General features: G+C 33.9%; 1 protein-coding gene across 1 annotated transcript; it reads left to right on the forward strand.

Annotated features, from left to right (window-relative positions):
* Window positions 1-4944: 4944 nt before the first annotated feature.
* LOC113448513 (olfactory receptor 6M1-like) lies at window positions 4945-5904 on the forward strand. The gene has a single exon (XM_026719232.1). The coding sequence runs from the start codon at window positions 4945-4947 to the stop codon at window positions 5902-5904; it is 960 nt and encodes a 319-aa protein (XP_026575017.1).
* The last annotated feature ends 17943 nt before the right edge of the window (window positions 5905-23847 follow it).

The following is a 23847-nucleotide window of genomic DNA, read 5'->3' on the forward strand; positions in this document are numbered from 1 at the left end:
AAAAGGGAAAGAGAAAGGAAGATAAAGGAAAAAAGGAACAGACAAAGAAAGGGGGGGCTGGAAGGAAGGGACAAAAAGAGAAAGAAAGAAAGAAAGAAAGAAAGAAAGAAAGAAAGAAAGAAAGAAAGAAAGAAAGAAAGAAAGAAAGAAAGAAAGAAAGAAAGAAAGGAAGGAAGGAAGGAAGGAAGGAAGGAAGGAAGGAAGGGAGGGAGGGAGGAAGGAAGGAAAGAAAGAAAAAAAGAGATGGAGGGAGGGAGGAGAAAGTGAATGAGATATATGAATGGATAGATAGATACATGGAAGGAAGGAGGGAGAGAGAAAAAAAGGAGAGGAAGAAAGGACACAAACCCTGACTTCACAAGATTCTTTGAAGCAGCACAGCAATCTAGGGCTGGACTGGAAGGGATCTTGGAGGTCATCATCTAGTCCAACTCCCTGCTCCTTCCAGAGATCCTTACAGAATCATAGAATAGCAGAATTAGAAGGGTGTGTGTGTGTGTGTATGTGTGTGCGTGTGTGCATGGCTGTCAAAGCTCCAAAAACAGGTCAAGTAGCTCTCTGGAGATCAGTCATAAATCAGAACACTTGCTAAGCAACCTGCCATTAAATGAGGACCACTTGTATTTGGTTTGCCAGTGACATGCCCACCAAGCCATGCCCACCCGGTCACGTGATCACCAAACCACGCCAGTCAGCAAGTCACACCCACCCAGTCACATGATCAACAAGCCACACCTACAAATTAAGCCTTGTCCACAGAACCAATTGTTAAAAAAATTGAATCCCACTCCTGCATGTGCATGGCACAAACATATCTCTCTCTCTTCATGGGAGCAGCAGAATGTATCCTCCTGGCTGTGATGGCTTTTGACCATTTTTAGCAGTGTGTCTAGCCTGTGTTACACCACAATAATGAATTCCTAAACATTCATTAGAATTTCAGTTGCTTCTTGGATTATTAGCTTTCCAGTTTCTGTTGTCCCACTTTATCTTTCTTTGTCCCCACTTTGTGCCCTATAAGACATTAACCATTTTTTCTGTGAGGCTCCTGTTTTACTGCACATGATTTGCACTGATATCTCTTTAAATGAATTATTAATGTTAGTTGGAAGCCTAGGCACACTATTCTGCCCTTTATCTTGATTCTGGTTTCATATGGTTATATTATTGGTGCAATAATGAGGATCCACAGCACTAGTGGAAGATGGAAAACCTTTTCAACATGTTCGTCTCATTTGACAGTGGTGATGATCTATTATGGGTCAGGGATGTTCATGTATATGAGGCCAAAATCCAGTTACTCTGCAGAGCATGATAAACTAATTTATATATTGTATTATTTTATCAATTATCTGCTGAAGCATATAATATATAGCTTTAGAAATAAGGAAGTCAAAGAATCATTAAGGAGAGCTTTTGGAATAAATGCATTGGAAAGTCACACTAAAGACAGAGTTAAGAAAAAATATATCACATTATGTTTTCCAAATTATATACAAATTTTATAAATTTAAATAAATAAAATTAGTAGCAATCATTAGCAAAATAACAATAAATATGAAAATCAGATTGGTATAGTACTGGAAGAAGATTGAAAAGAGATAAAACAAAATCATTATTCATGCAATGTATAATTAACCAGGCAAAATCATTGACACAAGATATACTGCAATAGAATAGAATAGAATAGAATAGAATAGAATAGAATAGAATAGAATAGAATAGAATAGAATAGAATAACAGAGCTGGAAGGGAACTTGGAGGTCTTTTATTCAATCTTCTGTTCATGCAGGAAACCCTATACTATTTCAGACAAATGGTTATCTAATCTCTTAAAATTGGGTTGTCTTTTTTAAAAAAGGGTGGGCTAATGGAAAATTGATTAATTAAATTATGATAACTTTCATATAATTCTAAATTGTTTTAATGTCCATCTTTTTCCAAAATTTCATTCTATTGTTTGCATTGTTTATTTGCGTTCATTTTGAATTTTGGATTTTTGGGAGAATTGTGCACATTAAGATTAAATTAAAGGAAGATGTGATGGCAAAAAATTTAGGAATCTTTGTTCTAAACTAATAACAAAATCTGTTGTGTGCATTACAAGAAAATGTTTATTTGTAAAATATGTTATTATTTTCTTTTATAAGTGTCTCAACAGTTAAAGATTTATTTGATTTACTAATATTTTTTAAAGATTAAGACTGCCATCAGATGTTCTGACACAGTTTGACTGTTAATTAGCAGTTGGCAAGAAAATGCTGCTGATTTAAAGAAGCTCCTGAATGTATATTCTGGCTGGCTTAATATGAATTGCATGTGAACATAATGATGATCTTGGAGGTGTATTTTGTATCAGTGTAACATACAAGTCATTTAATCATCAGACAATTTATGCAATGCAATGCACTGGGGGAAAAACTTTCTTAGAAGTGAAATTATATCGCATTCACACAATTTAGGGCAAAAGTGACCTTCACCTAAATATAAATGAATGGATTAAATTGTCTAAATGTTCATTGTGATTGATCACAGAACACATATTTTCCTGGACTGCTAAATACCATTGACATCTATGAATAAAATGTCTTATTTATTTATTCATTCATTCATTCATTTAGAAAATTTATATTACTGCCTATTCACATATGGCAACTGAAGGAAGCTTACAAAGACATAAAAACACATAAGAGAAATAAAAATAATAAAAAATTATTTTTTAAAAAAATAATTAAAATAATAAAACAATAATGTTATGCAGTGCATAAAATTTATGCAATACAAGCAGTATTTCCACATTTTTAGCCATTTAAATTTCTGGCAGCAGTGTCCTAATTAATGCTCAAAGGATAGTTTGATATTTTTGGCAAATGCACATGAGGCATATAAAAAAGAAACAGTAATTATAGATTTGCTGTGAGCTTATTTTTTGAAAAATGTTATAGGCAGTAAGAATATCAATTGTAACTGTTCCTACACATATATTATTGCAGAATGGTATTAAATTGTTCCTTAATTATACTCAGCACTTGGCAAATATGCTTAAAGTGTCTATCTTTCTAAGGAGAATCAATACATATCAATAGTAAGCACTTTCTTTAAAAAGCCTTAACCTACATATAATGAGAATTGCTGGGTTTTTCATTTGTTCCATATCTTTAGAATTAAGATCCATTAATATGTCATCTCATTTAGATCTGTTAAAGATTTTGAAGATACAATTTTTTTAAAAAAAAATCAAAGATTTGCAGTGCTGACTCCATTATTTTTCATTGCTTTATTACTGAAGGTAAGCATGAATAATTCCCACCATGCTGATACAATCTATCAGTCTAAGTTCTCTATTAATTTTACAATTTTAATTTATCTTCTTATATCTTACTTTTTTTACAGACAGTTAATAACTAATTTTAATGTTTTCAGTTTGAACTATAGGATTTCTGCACCAGCCACTATTCTGGACAGCTTCACAGGTTCTTGGTCCACATAGGGTTAGGATTAGTCTATATAGTCAGAATTAAATAAAGGGGGAAAGTGATGTGTGTCCAGATTTAGTGTATATTAAATCTATATATTGCACCAATATTATCTCTTCAATCAATATCACAATTTGGACAAAACAGTCAATCAGCTTATTAGTTTACTTCCCATTTATAATTTCATCTCTATAATCAATAATTATACATACAATAGATGCAACATATGTCAATCAGTTATGCATGCATACATTCAACATAATATGTCAATTATATTACACTCTGTATCTAATATACATGTAAGTATATAAGGGTCAGTCATACAAACTTTGTCATTTCCTAGAATTTATTTTGAATATATAGGAATTTAATTTTAATGAAAAGCAAATAATGAAGCATGCTCATTAGTCTCCTATTTAATATGTGAATCTTTTCAGTAAACTCTAAATTGTAGAGTTATGAATCCATGAGCCAACATTTACTTATTTAATCCAACATTTATGGATTTCTGTCTAAAAAACAAAATATCTATCTCCTCTATTTCATTTTCCACATTTAAAATCTGGCATTTATGAATGTGTGTATATTTAAAATAAGCACAATCTGGCTGGAATGTAAATTTTATATGAATTATCCTATTTAGGTTTCAATAAATACAGATGTAAAAAAAACTATAGACATTGTAAACACAGCCGAGATTTAAAGGACTTTACAATTAATATTATGAGTCTGTGATATTTGAAAAGATATGCTCCTTTTCTATTATTTATCATAGAAAAAACTGAAGGAATTACAAAAATTGTATAAATTTTAGCCTTGAAAACTATATAGTAATATAGTGGTTTAATTTTTCAGGGGCCTGTAGAAAGGAGAGCAAAACAGAGATTGTATTAAGTTATTTGCCAAGCAATAGAGTAATTGCAGTAACATTCCAAGGAGTGATATTGACTGTAGCCTATATAAGGGACTTGGTCATCTCTATTCTCATTGCTGAAAATAATGTCTAGCTCAGCTGAGATTCCTGTTTTTTGCATTTCACTCTTCACTCTTAAATCCTTGGACTTGCTGACAACCTTGACCTCGCTCTTGAACCCTGGACCAATTTTAGATAGCTATTTTCCATGCTCCTCTTTAAAAAACACATTTGCAGGCAAGTCTTTGGTTTGTTTAACATATAAGACAATATGAATTTATTGTTATGCCTGTTACCTGAAAATAAAACTGATAATTTCTCAAGAAATAGCCTGAGTGTATGAGATTGAAACTAGAAACAGCATGTAATTAATCTGAATATGTAATCTTACATTTACTTGATGCATCTATTGTCTACTAATCCTAATTCTTCATTTTTACAGATGTGTCAGTTGTGGATTTGATTAATAGTTCAATTTTCTCTCTCCTCCATCATTTCTTCTTTTCCTCTCTTTGTCTCTTATTTGTTAATGAATAGCAAAAAATTCATCAAAGTATGAATCTGGTCAATAAAACTGTTGTATTTGAATTCATTCTTCTGGGATTTCATACCATTCGTTCAGTTGAGATTGTGATCTTCATTGTTTTCTTCTTTGCATATGCATTAACCATTGCAGGAAATGTCATATTAATCATATTGGTGGTAGTCAATCATCATCTTCAGTTGCCCATGTATTTTTTTTTGGCTAACCTCTCATTTCTTGAACTCATGATCACATCAACTGTAGTGCCTAAAATGCTAATAAATATGATCACAGGGAAGAAGACAATCTCCTTTGTGGGCTGTCTTACCCAATCGTTCTTCTATTTTCTGATGGGATCTACTGAATTTTTCATATTGGCTGTCATGTCCATAGACCGTTATCTTGCAATTTGTTACCCACTGCGCTATGCTTTGATTATGAACAATAAGACTTGTTTCCAGTTTTTATTGGGGACATGGGTTGGTGGTTTCATGATTATTTTAATTCCCAGCATTGTGACAGCTGGATTACCATTCTGTGGCCCAAATATTGTTAATCACTTCTTCTGTGACAGTGCACCTTTACTCAAACTGGTCTGCAGTGACACATTGTTGGCTGAAAATATTGATTTTGGGACTTCTTGTATATTACTCTTGGGATCACTTTTTGTAACCACTGTATCTTATATGTATATTATTATTGCTGTACTGAGAATACCTTCAGCACAAGGTCGTCAGAAAGCCTTCTCAACCTGTGTATCTCACATTACTGTGGTAACTCTATATTATGGGAGTTCTATCTTTATTTATGTCCGCCCAACCAAAGGAAATGTGCTTGATTTTAACAAAATGGGTACTGTGCTGAACACAATAGTGACTCCCATGTTGAATCCTTTCATATACAGTCTTAGGAATGACAAAGTGAAAATTGGACTAAGAAGTGTCCTAAAATCATTCTTAAACATTCTTAAAATGAAGAACTTAAAAATATAGACAAAGTCAAGAAATAGCAATAAAAAATCCAGCACAATACAGTAGTATAATTAACAGTCTATTTCACATGAACTTAATGACACATATTGGGAAGTCTAGATTTTATTTATTTATTCATTCAATTTAATCCATTTTGTTTTGTTACATGCCATTAGATTATACAGAGCTGATATAAATTAGGAGGGATTAATAACATTTGACTCATTTTTCTAGCAAGCAGTGGCTGTCACTACTTTCTACTTACTAGAAGTTCTGAGGTTAACTGTACTCAATTCCTTATTTTGAATAACTCATTCTAAAAAAGTTATTTTGGCAATTTTTTCAGTAATGCAAAATGTCACTGATAGAAAATGGTTGGTAGTCAAGGATGAGTCCAATGCCTTATTCCAAAAATTGTTTGACAAAATAAGAGCTGGGAGCTGCTTTGGACAGATAAACTTTGTCCTATGCTATGTGTATTACTCTTGCAAAAAAATGTTTTTAATGAAGAATTGAACAGAAAATATGAGGAAATAGAATTGATCCAACAGTAGAGAATCTTTTGAGTATAATATTTGTCATGAGGTGTCCTTTTTCAAAGCTAGCTATTGTCAATCAGTCCATGCTCTTATTGCTATTAGTTAAACAGGGAATTGGAAGTACGATGGCTTTCTTATACTAATACTTCATTTTATAAGAGCATATAAAAATGTTTGCTGGATGTTGCTATAGGCCCAATTATTGAACAGTAATAAAGCATATACTATTGTTACCTTTATTGTCAGAGTACAACATGTGTACAATGAGATTGCCTAAACTTCCCTTCATGCACACACCCCAATACAACTCTTATACAATAGTGATCAGTTGGAAAGCCCAAAATCCTTGGTCAAAAAATGTCAGCCCTTTTTCATTTCATTTAAGCGTCACTTCTATAATTCACAAGATAGTAAAAAAAAAAAAAAACAGCCACCAATATCAGTGAGTTTGATAGTCTGACCTCCATGGACCTGTTCAATCCTCTTTTAAACCACCCAGGAGGGCTGTCATTACCATAAAAGCTGGCACTGAATTCCATAATTTTAGTAGACATCAGATTGTTGTATATATTCAATATATGCAGGTGGTTCTGAATAATGACTATAGGCAACTGAATTTGTAATCTTCCTCTTGATTGACATTGCAATTAGGAAAAAAGGACATATAATCGATTCTATAGATTGGGCTGAAATTGCTAAAGCTAAAATAAAGGAACTAAACATTAATCCCAGCATTTAGATTATATTGGTTAATAATATTTTTTTTAAAAATCATAAAAGTCCAAAAATGGAATTCTATACAGGACCAAAATAAAAAGAAGTATGGCAGGGGTTTTCTTTAGCAAAAATGAAAACAAAATTAACCATTCATTAAATCAATTAATTAAATAATAAATAATAAACATATTATTTAAATCCTTTAAATAATAATAAAAAAGATAATTCATCTTATTTTCAAATTATTTAAATTTAGGTTTTCTTTTATATTTTCAAAACATTGGCAGTTCTCTCTATAGCTATTCCTTGCTATGTGAAGCCCAATAATCTGTTGTGGTTTTTGTTTTTCCATTATTGTACTGAGCAGCCCAGAGATTCCTTGGTTCTGAAGGATAGTACCTAATTATATTAAAGGATGCACCTATTGTGGGGTTTTTTTTTTACATTAGAAGACATGTGTAAGGCTTGAAATCCAATTTTAGCCATGTTCTTGAGTATAGAAAAATTATTGTATTTTCAAAGATGGACAGAACAATGAAATACCCAAAGTGTAGGAATGGATTGTGAAAATTACAGAAATTGCTAAAATGGCAAATCTGATTTGCCTAATCAAAGTAAAAAGACCAGAAATCTTATGTGGATTTTTTGATGGAAAAAAATAGTGATATGATGATTTATGAATTTGATGATTAAAAAAATTCCAGATTAAGTGAAGGATTAAAGAGATTTACAAAACATCCAAGAGGAAGACAGAATTATAAGACTGTAATTATCAGTTGAAGAGCTGGTTGGAAGTAATTGTTTGATAATTTTAGTTTCTTTTCTTTTTTTCTATTTATTTTTATGTAAATTTCTCCATAATTTTTAAATATAAATTAAAAAGACGTATTGCATTAGTCTACCTAAAATATGGTGCTGCTATAGGGATTTCTGCTCCAGGAAGGACAAAAACTAGAATAGGAGTGTCAAACTCAAGGCCCACAGGATAGATCCAGCAATGGGATGTTTAGATTTGGTCTGTGGGGCCACCCTGGAACAGTGAAGGACTGGCCTGTGCTTTCTTGAACTCATGATCACATCAACCGTAGTACCTAAAATGCTAATAAATATGATCAGTTCCAGAGGTGGAAGGCATAGACATTTTAGTGAGGTACTGACATTTAGTTCTGTAAGTAGCCCCAGGCTGGTCCTGAGTGAAGGAGTGGAAATCTGCCAGTTTGAACTGAGATAATGGAATGTAAGGCAACTGGAAGTGATCAGGCTATGCAGAAGGTAGCAGAATGTGAGGCAACTGGAAGTTGGAACAGTTCTTTTCAGGTGGGGAGGGGGAGTAGAATGTCTAACTCCTTAGCATCAGAGCATGTTAATATAATACAACTGGCAATTGGAACAGAGTTCTTTTCAGGTGGGGAGAGGGAGTAGAACTCCTTAGCATCAGAGTGTGTTAATTACTGTATTAAGAAATAGTAATGATCTGATAGTTATTTTGAAAATTCCTTTCTTAGAAAGCACATAGAAGCTAATAGGAACATACATGCCAAATTTCAAGTTTGTAGGCTTTCTGGAAATTTCCTGATGAGTGAGTGGTACTTGGCTTTGATATATATAGATTAGCTATCCAGTCCAGACTTAACTAGCTTTCTAACCAGAAAGTTAATTATGAAGAACTGTGCTAAATGCTTTGCTGAAGTCAAGTTTTTGTCTGCATTCCAAGTAACAACCTCCAAAGAAGAAGATTCTGAGGCCAGCATTTCTTCAAAGTTCCATTTTATTAGAGATGTCATATTGGCACATCTGGGAAAACCTGAATCTGAGAGTTCTGGGTTTTTCCCCACCATAAAGAAAGTCAAAAATGGAGCTGGCATTGTGGTGGTACAGCGTGTGATCTTGAAGCTCCAAGATCACCACTGATATTTCCATTGCAGGATGGTCTCACCGGACCTAAACCATCCCGTTGAGATGGTGACTGAGAAGGGCACATCCTGTCGATCCCAGGGACATTGCAAAGTCCCTGGTAGATCCAGGAGAAGCCCTTTTTTCCTTGTGGTGGAGAGGCAGCCATTTAAGCTGCTGAAGCTGTGACAGCTCCGGAACGGAAGAAAGCTGGAAAGAAAGTGTGTTAGTTTGGTGAGATAAATTTTTACTTACTATTTTTTGGAGAGAACACCCTAAAAGCAAATTTTAAAAGTGAAGACAAAAGTGGTTAAGCAGCAAGATTAAGCACAAATTAAACCTGAAGGCTTTTTTCCCCCTTTTTATTGGAACTTGGATTTTTGTAAAAGTTTCTCAATTTTTAAACTGGACTGGTTTTTCTTTTTTAATTTTTTTAAATAACTCCTTTGAAAGTCCCTTTTGGTTAAGATTCTTTTTTTTCTTTTCTTTTTAATGACTTTATTTATTTATTTTCATTTATTCCTGGATTAAATATTCTTCTTTCCATTTTTCTTATTAAGCATTGTAAGATGAGCAGAAAGCCTCAGCTTCTTCAGTTCTGGCTTCTTCCTCCTCAACATCTGGAGGACAACAGATGACGTTGCAACAGGAGAAGGAGAAGGAAGTGACACTGCAGATGATTATGCAAGGAATTCAAAAGATACAAGCAAAAACAGGTAATATTGAAAAGAGAACGGAAAATATTGAAAAGAGAACAGAGAATATAGAGCAAAGAACCAAAACGACAGATGAAAAAATTGATAATATTCAACAGATGATGACGCAATATGTGGACAGAATTAAGAAAATTGGAGAACAAGAAGTACAAAGAGATAAGAAAATTGGAGATATGGATACCTGATTGAATGAAGTTGAAAGAGACAAGAGCAGATCACTGGGATGGGAAATCAATAGGTCAGAATTTTATCTCAGATTTCAAAATATAGAAGAAGAAAAGGGTGAAAACCTTGCTAAACAGAACTATTTTGAAGATGCAAATAAACCAGGCAGATGGTTAGCTTATAAACTGAGAAAGGAAAGAGACTCAAGAAGGATAAATCAATTAATAGATGAACAAGGACATGTATGCTATGGAAATGTGGAGAAGAAAAATATTATTCAAAATTATTATGGAAAATTGTACCATCAAGAGAATGTCCAGAAAGAAAGAATTAAACAATACCTACAGAAAGCAAATCTGACCCAGATACCCAAAGATATTGAAATAATGTTAGAAAGTAACATAATGATGATAGAATTAACAGAAGCTTTAAAAAAGCAAAATATTGGGAAAGCACCAGATCCGGATAAACTGCCAGATGAATTTTACAAGACATTTCAGGAAACATTGAATCTTCACTTATCAGAAGTTATGAATGAAGTTATGTCAAGGAAGAGAATACCCAAAACATGGTCAGAAGCATATATTACACTTGTACTGAAGGAGGACACAGACCCACAGCAAGTTAAAAATTATAGTCCTATATCCCTATTAAACTCAGATTATAAAATCTTTGCTTCGATTCTGGCAGAAAGACTGAAAAGATACAAAAAATTTTATTCACTCTGATCAAAATGGATTTCTGCTGAAGAGACAAATTAAAGACAATATGAGAATAATTTTAGACATTCTGAAATACTATGAGACTCATCCCAAAAAACAAATGGCTTTGATGTTTTTAGATGCACAAAAAACATTTGACAATGTGAGTTGGCATTTTATGCTATTACAATTGGAACAAATGGGCTTTGGTAAAAAAATTACCCAAGCCATAGAAACGATATACTTTAAACAAACTGCAAAGGTTATGATAAATAGATATATATCTATCTAGATATAGATATAAGAAAAGGGACTAGACAAGGCTGTCCACTGTCACCTCTGTTGTTTGTGTTAACACTGGAAGTGTTGAACAGGAATATTAGAGAAGAAAAAGAAATAAAAGGAATGAAAATTAAAAAAGAGTACAAATTGCAAGCCTTTGCAGATAACCTGGTATTTGTATTAGAGGATCCATTGGAGTCAGCCCCTAAGATAATAGAAAAGATGGAAGAGTATGGGAAAGTAGCAGGTTTGAAAATAAATAAAGATAAAACAAAGATTTTTAACAAAGAACATTAGCAAGACGAAAGAAAGAATTGGAGGAAGTCTTGGGGATTCAGGTCACAAATAAGGTTAAGTATTTAGGGATACATATAATATCAAGATGTAGCAAACTCAAGGAGGACAATTATCTTAAAGTTAAACAACAGATTGCGACAGACTTGATAAAATGGGAAAATTTACAATTATTATTGATTGGGAGAATATCTACAATTAAGATGAATGTATTGCCTAAAATCTTATATTTATTCCAGACAATTCCAATCAGATTGGGGAAAGAATTTATTGAAGATCTAAATAAAACAGTGCTAAAATGCATTTGGCAGGGGAAGAAAGCGAGAATAAAACTTAAACTGTTACAAGATGCAAGAATAAGAGGAGGATTCGCTTTGCCCAATTGGGAATTATATTACCAGGCAATGAGCTTGATGTGGGTAAAGGAGTGGATAACATTAAGGAATACTAGACTTTTGAATTTAGAAGGACATGACTTGCTGTTAAGGTGGCATGCCTTCCTCTGGTATAAGGGAACTAAAAGGCAGGGGTATTTTAGAAGACATTATATTAAAGAAGCATTGTTTTCAAACTGGGAGAAGATAAAAAAGCAATATTATTTAAAAATTCCACCATGGTTATCTACTATTGAAGCTTTTTCTTATCCAATAAACAAACAGATATGGTGAAATGGATGCACAACAAAATTTGTAAATCAACCAGCACACTGCTTGTATACTTATGGAAGAAAGTTTGATGTTTTTATGTTTTGTTTGTTTATGTTTGTTTTTAAAAACCAATAAAATTTACAAAAACAAAAAACAAAAAACCAGATATGGTGAGATATTGAATGAAAAGGGTGAACTTAAATCTATGCAAATGTTGGAAGAACATGGTGCAAAAATGAATTGGTTTTCATATTGCAAATACAATCTAGATTTGATAAAGTTTTTAAAACAGAAGGTATCTATGATAAGTTGACTGATTTATATAAAATTTTGACAAGTACTGATGAAAAAGTAATTAAAAAACTTTATGGACATTTGCTGGAGTTTAAATTGGAGGAAGAACATATTAAAGAAATGATGATTGCTTGGGGGAAAATTTTTGGTATGTGATTGACTTAGATAAATGGCAAAAATTGTGGTCTCAAAATTATAAAATGACAATGTCAACTGCATATAAAGAAAATTTGTATAAGATGTTTTACAGGTGGCACCTACCCCCAACGAGACTTGTGAGAATGTTTAAGAATACATCAGATAAATACTGGAAATGTCATCAGATACCTGGTTCATATTACCATATGTGGTGGACATGTTCGGATGCAAAGAGACATTGGAGTAAATTCCACACATGGAAAAAATGACAAAACAACACATAGACTTTAAACCTGAGATATTTTTATTGGGAATTATATCAGAAATATATTGTAAAGAATTGAAATATTTGATTGTAAATGTTTTAACAGTGGCTAGAATTGTATTTGCTAAGAATTGGAAAAATGAAAAAATACCTATGCAGGAGAAAATTAAGAAAACCATGGACTGTGCCAAAATGAGTAAATTGACATTTGAAATTAGAGAAGAGGATAAACAATTTTATATGATATGGGATTTATTCTATCAATGGTTAGATAAAAAGGCATGGTAAAGAAATAGATTAGTAAGCCTTACAATAGAAGTTAATAGATTGATATAGAATACAATATAAAATATATAACCATTGGATGAATGTATAAGATTAAATCATAATGAAAATTAGAATATCTCATATAAAATAATGGAAAAATAGTGAAATGAATGTTTAATAATTGATAAATACATAAGCACATGTTAGATTGACGATGAGAATTTATACAATTTGTAAGTAATGGTAAAAAAAAGAACAGCACAAAAGATTGTAACCAACTGATACACTGTATGTATATAATTGAAACATGGTTTTATGTTTTGTTTGTATGTTTGTTGTAAAACTTTATTTAAAGAAAGAAAAAAAGTAAAAAATCAAACCTTTGCACCCACAAATCCATCACATGGTCTAATCATATCTTCATCCCATCTGGAGACTACCCCTCATATTCCCCTCCAGGTGCAGGGCAATTTTCCTTGATTTCCAGGGAATGTTGTTGTGACTAATCTTCCACCACTCCTTGCAATCCCCCCTCCCAATTTCCCAGACACTAATTGTGGCAGCCTTGAAGGTCCAATGAAAAGAATGGCTTCCAAGGCTGACAGTTTTATTATGATCTATTAAGCTACTAAGAAATTACCAGGTCAAACAATAAGATTAGTTTACAAGTTTTTTTTTCTTGACAGATTTGTAATTACCAGGATTGTATTCAAGGTGTTTACAGAATAGTTTATTTTTAATGATATGATCAAGAATATTTCCAGATATCAGTGCCAGATTGACTGCTGTGTTACTTGGTATGGTCTGCTATTTGATATGGTCTGCTACTTGGTATAGATTTTTTTTTCTCTTTTTGAAGAAGGGGGAAGTTTTTCTTCTTATCCAACATTTCACAAATTCTCTATGATTTCTCAGGGTTAATCCACAAAATTTCTGTCAAATTCTCATTAGATTCATTCATTCATTCATTCATTCATTCATTCATTCATTCATTCATTCAGCTGGGAAGTTAAGGTCCTGGACTGAGCACCTGTTGGTCCGGCAATTCCGTGCCAGGTTGGATCGTAGTTTAAGACAGACTTGTTTATATAGAGGAGTCCCTCAACAATTGACAAAATGGAACAAAACTGTAGTTGAATTGGATGTTGGACTGAAGGAATTCAGAACCAAGACTGAACCAGTCTGAAAAATAGCTAAAGCTGATCTTGGGATTATGGGAGGCTGGAGCAGGCAAGGAGATGGTCCACCAGGTGGAAGGGGCCAACTGGCTATTAGGTGTTTCAGATGTAACCTAATAGGACATAGGGTGTTGGAATACCCTGAGCTTGCCAATGAGTCCATGAAACAAACAACAAAGGCATCTGTCAGAGCAGTGACAAAATTCAGTTTTAGGAATTCGTGCTGAAAAATCACAAGGACTGACTCTGAAAATGAAGGGTGAAGTATCACCATCAAGACAACATCAGATAGATGAATGGAGTCAACCCAGGGTTGTTTCAGGGTTATATGATAGTGGTGAAGAAAGACACGACGATACTATGGTGAGTGCTCCAGTACATCCTTTTGTGATACCAGTTGTATTGGTAAGCATGTCCATGGGAATGAGGGGTAGATATGGGGCACTGATAGACATGGGCTGTACCAGGTGTCTTATTAGCCAACGAGTGGTGGATGAATTAAATTTATGGGTGGAACCATTGCCTACACCAATGAATTTCGAGCAGGTAGATGGATCCCTGCTTGGTGGATCCCCAGCCATGGTGATGACTACTCCTGTTAAACTAGAAATTGGAACTCATTGGGAACATCTATGGTTTATTGTTGTCCCACATATGTGTGAGGCACTGATATTAGGACTTGTATGGTTGGATAAGTGGGAACCCACTATATGGTGGCAAGGTGGTTACCATCATTTGTGGCTGGTAGTAGGACCAAAAACCCCTCAGTCAGGGGTCCAAGGGAATCCCTACCGAATACATGGAAAGAGTTAGCAACCATCATAGGTGAACATCCAAATCTCCCCTATCCTATTGAATATCAGGATTTAGCAAAGGTATTCAGTGAAGAGGAGTGCGAGATCTTACCCCTGCACCACAAAATGGGCTGTGCTATAGAATTAATCCCAGGAGTGAAACTACCTAAGCCCCGTATATATGCTATGACTCCCAAGGAAATGGAGGAGATGAGGGATTATTTGAATAAAAACCTAGCTCGTGGCTTCATACAACCTGGAAGATTGCATATAGCAGCCCCGGTGTTATTTAGGGAGAAAAAGGATGGAACTTTGCTCTTATGTATGGATTTTAGAGGGCTTAATGCTGTATGTGTGGAAAATGTATATCCTCTACCATTAATTAGCAAATTATTGACCACGTTAGCCACCGGAAAAGTCTTCACGAAGTTAGATCTGCATGAAGCATATTACACAGTACATATCAAACAAGGAGATGAAGGGAAAACTACCTTCAACTGTCCCCTGGGTAGTGTCCATTTCAAGGTGATGCCTTTTGGGTTGCAGAGTGCTCCTGCGATATTCATGCAGCTAATTAATGAGGTGCTGCATGAACATTTATATCAGGGAGTATTCATGTATTTAGATGACAGATAGTACGAAGTGTCTCAAAAAGTTGTTAGATGCCAAATTATATGTAAAATTATCGAAATGTGAATTTCACTGTAATAAATTGGACTATCTGGGGTATAGAATTTCCAAAGATGGTTTGGAAATGGATCCCAACAAAGTAACTGCTATCTTGGGATGGGAAATCCCACAAACATGCAAACAATTGCAGAGTTTCCTTGGCTTTGCGAATTTTTACAGGTAGTTTGTGCCACAATTCACTAGCATTGTGTTATCATTAACAGAACTACTAAAAGCAAAAAGACAGAAAACAAAGCCAACACCCGGTCAAAAAATTGAGTGGTCCACAAAGTGTCAACAAGCATTTGACAATCTGAAAGCCTTATTTTCCCAGGCATTGATTCTCATACATCTTGATCCCTTGAAACAATATGTTGTTCAAGCAGATGCCAGCAACATAGCTGTTGGCGCTGTCCTGTTACAACTAAATGAACAAGGAATGTTGCAATGCTGTGCTTATACGTCCTGTAAATTTACCCCAACAGAGAGAGGATGGGCAATTTGGAAAAAGGAAGCATTTGTGGTGAAGTGGGCATTACATACCTGGAGACATCTGTTAGAAGGCAAAAAAGAAGTTTTTGAAGTTTGGACAGATCACAAGAATTTGGAGGCTTTACAAAAGCCCCGCTGTTTATTTCCCAAACAGGTTAGATGGGCTATGTATTTCAAGTGATTTAATTTTCATCTGCGCTATTTATCAGGGGGCTGAAATTTCATGGCAGATGCCCTGTTTCATTTGCCTCAATACAACATGAACCAAGACATGATTGTTCAGCCTCTGATATCCGATACCATACCCATAAACATGAGGCAAGCCATACAATTAAAGGATGTAAAGCAGGATATGTTACGAGACACCACTTGCACAGATAAATGGTAGTAATGTTGTAGTAATAAGTAGTAATGCTGACTCGGTTTCCTATAGAGATAATTTGACATGGAAAGGAAACAAGATTTATGTATCGGAGAAATGTAGGAATTATATTTTGGAAAAGTGTCACGATGTCAAACAGGGTGGGCATTTTGGGTTTTTAAAAACCTTGAATTTAGCTCAACAGCAATTTTGGTGGCCAAAGATGAGGTCTGACATAGAGCAGCATGTAAAAAAATGTCATGTCTGCATGATATCAAAACCAAAACTGGGTAAGCCATTAGGGTTGTTACAAACAGGATCCAAACCACAACAACCATGGCAAGATATCACCATGCATTTTATTGTGGAATTACCAAACAGTAATGATCATACAGTTATATGGACTATTATCGACTTATTCTTGAAACAGGCACATTTTGTACCTTGTAAGGGTTTGCCATCAGCTAGGCCCCTAGCCAATATGTTTATACAACAGGTTTACAGATTACATGGAACTCCTCGTTGAGTAATTTCTGATAGAGGAGTACAGTTCACTGCACAATTCTGGAGAGCATTCCTCCACTTGTTGGGGTCATCCCAGGGATTGAGTTCAGCCTATCATCCAAGCATGAATGGCATAGCAAAAAAAGTGAATGCTATGGTGGAAAGATACTTAAGATCATATGTGTCCTATTAACAACAGGAATGGACAGAATTGTTACCATTTGCAGAAATCGCATATATACACAGTAGTACAGGATACAGCCCATTTTATGTGGTGAATGGCCTGGAATTTAGCCCATTACCGGATTTGACTTGTCACCCCAATGACCCAATCAGTGTCCAAGAATGGGCACAACGGGTACAGGCTAGTTGGGTACATGTCAGAAAAGCTCTGGATAAAACAGTGATGGATTATAAAACATATGCTGACAAGAAACGGCAAGACCATAACCCATTTCAGGTTGGGGATAGAGTATACCTTTCAACAAAATATATTAAGTTGAAATTGAACAGTACGAAATTAAGACCCAAATACTTGGGTCCATTCTCAATTACAAGAATCATTAACCCTGTCATGGTCGAGTTAAAGTTACCTTCAATATTGGGGCACATTCACCCAGTGTTTCATATCAGTTTATTGAAACCCATTGACTCTCAAAACAAAGCGCCTGAAATAGAAAACTGAAACCACCAACCAAATACAGATCAGATTGAAATAGACTCCTGTAAAAGAAGGAATAATATCCAATATTTAGTATGCTGTAAAGGATATCTGGTGTCAGAGGCATCCTGGGTGAAGGCATCGGATGTATATGCAGATCATTTAGTGCATCATTTCCATAATACATACCCTGACAAACTTGGGCCCACATTGTAAGTAGATTAACTATCATGGATGTCACTAATGCTAATGTTTTTACTGTGTTGCAGGTGGCTTCCTGGTAGATGGGGCTGCCTGTCACATCCCCATGACATGCTGGAGCCATGACACTGAGTGCTCTGCTGCATCTGAGTATTTTACCATGGTAGGAAGCACCTACTCGCCGACCGACCAACACCATGTCAGAAGTGACGATGGAGATGGATGATGAGCCCCGATGACCTCAGATGCTGAACTATCACAAGTTGCAGGCAGCTATCGGCAGAGCGATGAACATGCTGACCATTAAAACAATGACCTCAGGGGGGTGAATATACACTGGGAGGGAACAGGGGAGTTGGTGGAATATGGAAGTGTGGGGATGGTAAAGGAGGGTGGATAAGTAGCAGAATAATGCATGATATCGAGGGTTACATAGTGATTGGAAATTGAGCGGTAGCGGTCACTGGATGGTGGATAAACCCATTATGTTATTATCTGGTGGATAAATACAGCTCTGTCTGAGAGGTGCGCCAGAGCTGACTTTACTATCAATTTTGATGCTTGCTGTTACCCGAACCGGTAACAATATATGGACAAATAAAGATTTTTCAACTTGCCATGGAGCTTTGTTTCCCTTTCTTTCTGGACTTCGGCAGAAGAGCTGAGATTCCATGTCAACAGTATGATAGACTTGCAGGGCCAGCGCATTGTGCAACAAGGTCACATAGTGAAATAAGATTGTGACTGGATTAGGGACTTCTGTCCTTGTGCTGTATAGTATATAGTTAATTGGGAAGTGATGCTGCTTCCCTCCGCTCTATCGATATGGGATGAAGAGAACTGTCTTTTTACATTATGAAGACAACTATGCAAAGATTTGGACATTGAGATGAATCTCGATGCAACCATGAGTTATATTTGAGGATGCCTTATGAACCAATAAAGAAACTTTGTATGGGAGCATTTGTAGAGTTGTCTGCCTGCCTTTATATTCAGCAAGTGAATCAAAAGACAGAACAGTCCTCACTGTGAGTTGTGTTGGGATGTGTGTGCACAAAGGGGGGCTCAGCCAATCTCATTGTACACATGTGTACTCTGACAATAAAGGTAATAATATTGTGCATCTTGCTGTTAAATATATTCCCAAGTATTTAGCTTTCTTAATTATCAAAAAGTCCCTCTTTTTTGTCAGTTCAATTTTTACCTGTAATATTTTTACTATTACTTCACTTTTTTCTTTATTTATTTATTGTGATATTTTATTATAGATCTATAAGAGATGTTTGAAGATGCCATAACATGGTTTCTCATTTTTTGCCCCCATCCTGTGGATGCCTATAATCATCTCATTAGGCCCTGGTGATTTAAACATTTAGGGTAAATAATTATAAGCTACATTTTGGATTTCATATAGGGAACATTTTCCTCCACCTCCACCTCTTCCTCTGTCTTTTTTATTATTGCCTATTAAGTCATGTATGTGACATGGTGGCTATATAAATTTGTTTAATAAATAAATAATTTGGTGTTGATTTTGAAGAGCTGGTACATTGATCTTTCTGTTTTGAACATATCAAAAGAAATGATTTTAAAACTTTTCAGACTTTTGCTGACCATGATTTTGAACAGGAATTTTTTTTGTTGTTTAAATCAATTTCTATCAACCATGAACACCTTTAATCCATTAGCTTTTCCTATCAGATGTTTTTATGTATATAAATTTATAAACAAACAATGTTTTAAATAATTTCACCATTACACATTCACTTTTCCTATTGTTCCTACTAGTTATTCTTCTTAAACTAAGTCTTCTATATTGATTAGTATCCAGTCAAAAATAGTGATTGTATGACTTCCTCAACTCTGAATCAGATTTTCAGGAAGAAATTTTTGGAATTTTCTGGATTGACCATGCTTATTTTCCCACATGAATTATTGAATAATTGAAGTCTCCCATTGCTGAAATTCCACATTTCACACCTCCCATTTATCATATATTAAATATAGAATAATTTGAGTCCAAAATTCCAATACTGGTATAATATTCATGTGTTTCAAAAGCAAGCTGTTTTTCTCCTCTTTTTGACCAATCTTGGTTGTCCCAAGCAGTGGCATTCCAAATGTCATTCACAATAATGTTGAAGTGGACTAATCTGACATTGAACAGAGCCATTTTAATTTTTCTGAACTTAAATTTTTAGTGCTTTGTTTGGAGTTGGAAGTGTTTTAAGTTTTGTTGCAGTAAACCACAGCCTACTCAATAACTGCAATGAAGTTCTTGAACAAGCCATTCCATTTATATAAAATTAAACTTCGTACACTCCATCTTCTCAGGATTCCAAATCCAATCAAATTCTCAGGATTTTCTGCATTTCTTTTCACCATTAGTTCTTTTTCTTTCCTTATTCTAACTTATGGAGATACTTATCCACCTAGATATTTGTGTTCTGACATTAGCAATTATATCCAATTTTACAAAAAGTGCATATCCGATCATTATTCCATCCACATCCATTTCTGAATCATTACTGAAAATACTGAAAAGTTCCAAATCTTAGTTTGCAACTAGGCTACAACAAAACCCACCCCAAATATTTTCCTGTCACAAAAGATTTATTTGTGGGAAATAATTAGACCATCTCAAGAATTGCCACATTGATATTCCAGCAGTCCTCAGAATGTTCTGACCCAACTTGGTACCTACACATAACTCTTTTATCTTCTGGTTTATTAATTATTTATCTGAATACATTAATATAATTTATTTGGATTATAGTCACACAACTAGTCCAATCTGAAATTCTATTTGAAAGTGCTATTAGAATGTTTTAATGAATTAATTTGCATAGGTCCAGCCATCAATCAATTAATTGTTTCTGACAATTTCATCCTATTCTGCTGAAATAATTTCAGTAACAAGTTTGAACCACTGATGCTTTTCAAGGTTAGGCAGTTGAAGGTATGAGAATCAGGTCTATCTATATACCATTCAATCTTAGTGAGTGCAGATTGTTTTTTGAAGAGTTGGAGCCAATACAAATTTATTATTGTATATTGCTTGTATAGAATCTGGAGGTGTTCAGTACTTTGCATTTTATGCAATAGCATTTTATTCCAAGCAAATAGATAGAAAGGAAAAAATATTTACTTCCTATCAAAGTAATTGATAAATGGGTACTTACAAATCTAGAACTCACATTTCCTTTTTATATCTGAGGATCAGAGATATGGAGAGTCCTATTGCTTTAGAGTACCAGACTAGCTACTGGGAGACCATGAGTTTTAGTCCTGCCTTAGCAATGAAAGTCAGCTGGATAACTTTGGATCATTTGTGTTCTCTCTCTCTCAGCCCAACTCACCTCATGGAGTTGTTGTTCTGGAGAAAATGGGAGAAGGAAGGTGTTTTGGTTATGTTCATTGCCTTGAGTTATTTGTAAAAGTAATAAAAGTGAGAAAGAGATAAACAAATAAAACTTTTCATTACACCCTGAATATTGAATAAATCACTTAGATGAGATGGGTGGCATAGAAATGTGACAGACAGACAGACAAACAGATAGACAATGCTTATCTATTAATCTATTAGGGTAGCAGAAGAAAAAATAATCTTTTAATTGTTTCCTCTGAGTATTCACTTTGACATGAAACACTCTAGAGAATAGAGGATTGTCATATAAGAAGAAAAGTTAGTCTTATCTATTATCATCTTATTTCCCTTTGTTAGATAAAAACTGGTGAGTTGTTGTTATCACTGTTTTCTGTATTAATAATATAATGAAAGTACAGTCAAAAAGAAAACCCTAATAACTATCTTAGTGCCATGAATAAATATTCTTCGGTAAAGAATAAATTGGAAATGTAAGTAATATATTCTTCAGTTTTTATATTTCTGAGAGCACATGACTGGTATTTAATTGTTCAAACTTCTAATAATTTTGATTACTCTATATTCACATGAGTATATAAAAATAAATACTTGAACTTCTTAACACAGCAACCAATGAGACGATAAAACTACTATTTATTTTATTTATTTATTTATTTAGATTTGTCAATCTCTTATAAAATAATAGGAATAAGTATATACATAGTTATGAATACATGAAATGGGTACATATAAGAAAAATAAAAGAAACAATAGGACAGGGGTGGAAGGCACATTGGTGCGCTTATGCACGCCCCCTACAGACCTCTTAGGAAAGGGTGGGGTCAATAGTAGACAGTCTAAGGTTAAAGTTTTTGGGATTTGGGGAAGAAACCACAGAGTCAAGTAGAGTATTCCAGACATTGACCACTCTGTTGCTGAAGTCATATTTCCTGCAATCAAGTTTGGTGCAGTTAACCTTGAGTTTTATCTATTGTGTGCTCTTGTGTTGTTATGGTTGAAGCTGAAGTATTCATTGACATGTAGGATATCACAATATATAATTTTATGTACTATATTTAGATTGGACCGAAGGTGGCATATTTCTAGGTTTTCTAGGTCTAGAATTTCAAGTCTGGTAGCATAAGGTATTCTACAATGAGTAGAGGAGTGGAGAATTCTTCTTGTGAAATATTTCTGGACTTTCTCAACTGTGCTAATATCAGATATGTAATGTGGGTTCCACACTGATGAGCTGTATTCAAGTATTGGTCTAGCAAAAGTTTTGTATACTCTAGTTAGTAGCGTGATATTACCAGAGAAAAAGCTATGTAGGATTAGGTTAACAACTCTTAATGCCTTTTTGGCTATGTAGTTACAATGGGCTCCAGCACTTAAATCATTAGAGATAAGTATTCCAAGGTCCTTGACGGTGTTTGGATCATCAACAAGGTCTTGACTATTCAGCTTGTATTTTATTTTCTGATTTTTTTTGCCAATATGTAAGACAGAGCATTTATTTGTTGAGATTTGAAGTTGCCATTTGTTGGACCATTCTGATACATAGTCAAGATCTTTTTGAAGGGTAGCAACATTCAATTCAAGTTATTTATTGGATAAATAAAGGAGGAAAGGTTTTGCTTTGTTTTTTTCCTTGACACATCCAGAGAATTTTTATGTAAAGAACACTTGTATGACACATGGACAAGCATTGAAAATTTAACTGTATATTAATTTATAGGTTTTACAGAGAAAGAAAATGTTTTCATATTATGTAATTGAAATTGAAGTGCTTCAATTTCTAATCTCTAATCCTTTGGGCTTTTTTTAAATTTGAACAGAATTTCTGCAATTTAAAACTTACATTTAAGGATTTTAGATTTTACTTTGAATTATTTACATTTATAATTGAAAAAATGTTATTATATTAATATTTAACTTTATTTTCTCTATTTTTGCCATGTCAGTTTGAAAAGAATGGCCTGTTGTAGAATGCCATTTTTTATATTTGTCAAATCAAAAATGGGGCAGCTGAAGAAACAAAGTGTTGGAGTAGTGTAGAAGTACAATGATTGGAAAATCCACATGTGGTTGGAAAAAATGACAAAAAAACATATAGACTTGAAACCAGAGATATTTTTATTGGGAATTTTACCTGAAACATATAGCAAAGATTTGAAATACCGAATTGTAAATGTATTAACAGAGGCTAGGATTGTATTTGCTAAAAACTGGAAAAATGAGAAAATACCATCGCAGGAGGAAATCATTATTGGAATGTGCTGAAATGAGTAGGTTGACATTTGAAATTAGAGAACAAGAGGATAAACAATTTTAAAAAATTTGGGACCTTTTCTATCAATGGCTAGTTAATAAAATACAGTAATGAAATATGTAGATTTTTAGAAAATAATATATATATAAAGATGTATTTCTTTTTTATTATATCTACAAAATATTTTTTAGGGTAGATTTGGGAGGATAATATGAATTGTTAAAAAATAAACTAAGTAAATTCTAGTTATCTCGTAAAATATGAATGAATAAAATTATAGTCAAATGATTGATTAATAATGATATTAGGGTACTTAATTTTTGATTGATAATATGAGCTTTTATGTAATGTAACTGTAATTGAAGACTACAAAATGGATGCACAAAATGATTTGTAAACCAACCAGCACACTGTTTGTATACTTATGGAAGAAAGTTTGATGTTTTTATGTTTTGTTTGTCTATGTTTGTTTTTAAAAACCAATAAAATTTACAAAAAGAAAAAGAAAAAGAACCAAATCAGGGATAATATAGATTAAGAGACCAAA

Source organism: Pseudonaja textilis, chromosome Z (genome assembly GCF_049901715.1).
Source record: "Pseudonaja textilis isolate UNSWEBS1 chromosome Z, rPseTex1.2, whole genome shotgun sequence".
NCBI lineage: Eukaryota > Metazoa > Chordata > Lepidosauria > Squamata > Elapidae > Pseudonaja > Pseudonaja textilis.

Excerpts from the sequence above, each read along its gene's own strand:
- LOC113448513 (XM_026719232.1), top strand. The coding sequence starts at position 4,945 with ATGAATCTGGTCAATAAAACTGTTGTATTTGAATTCATTCTTCTGGGA.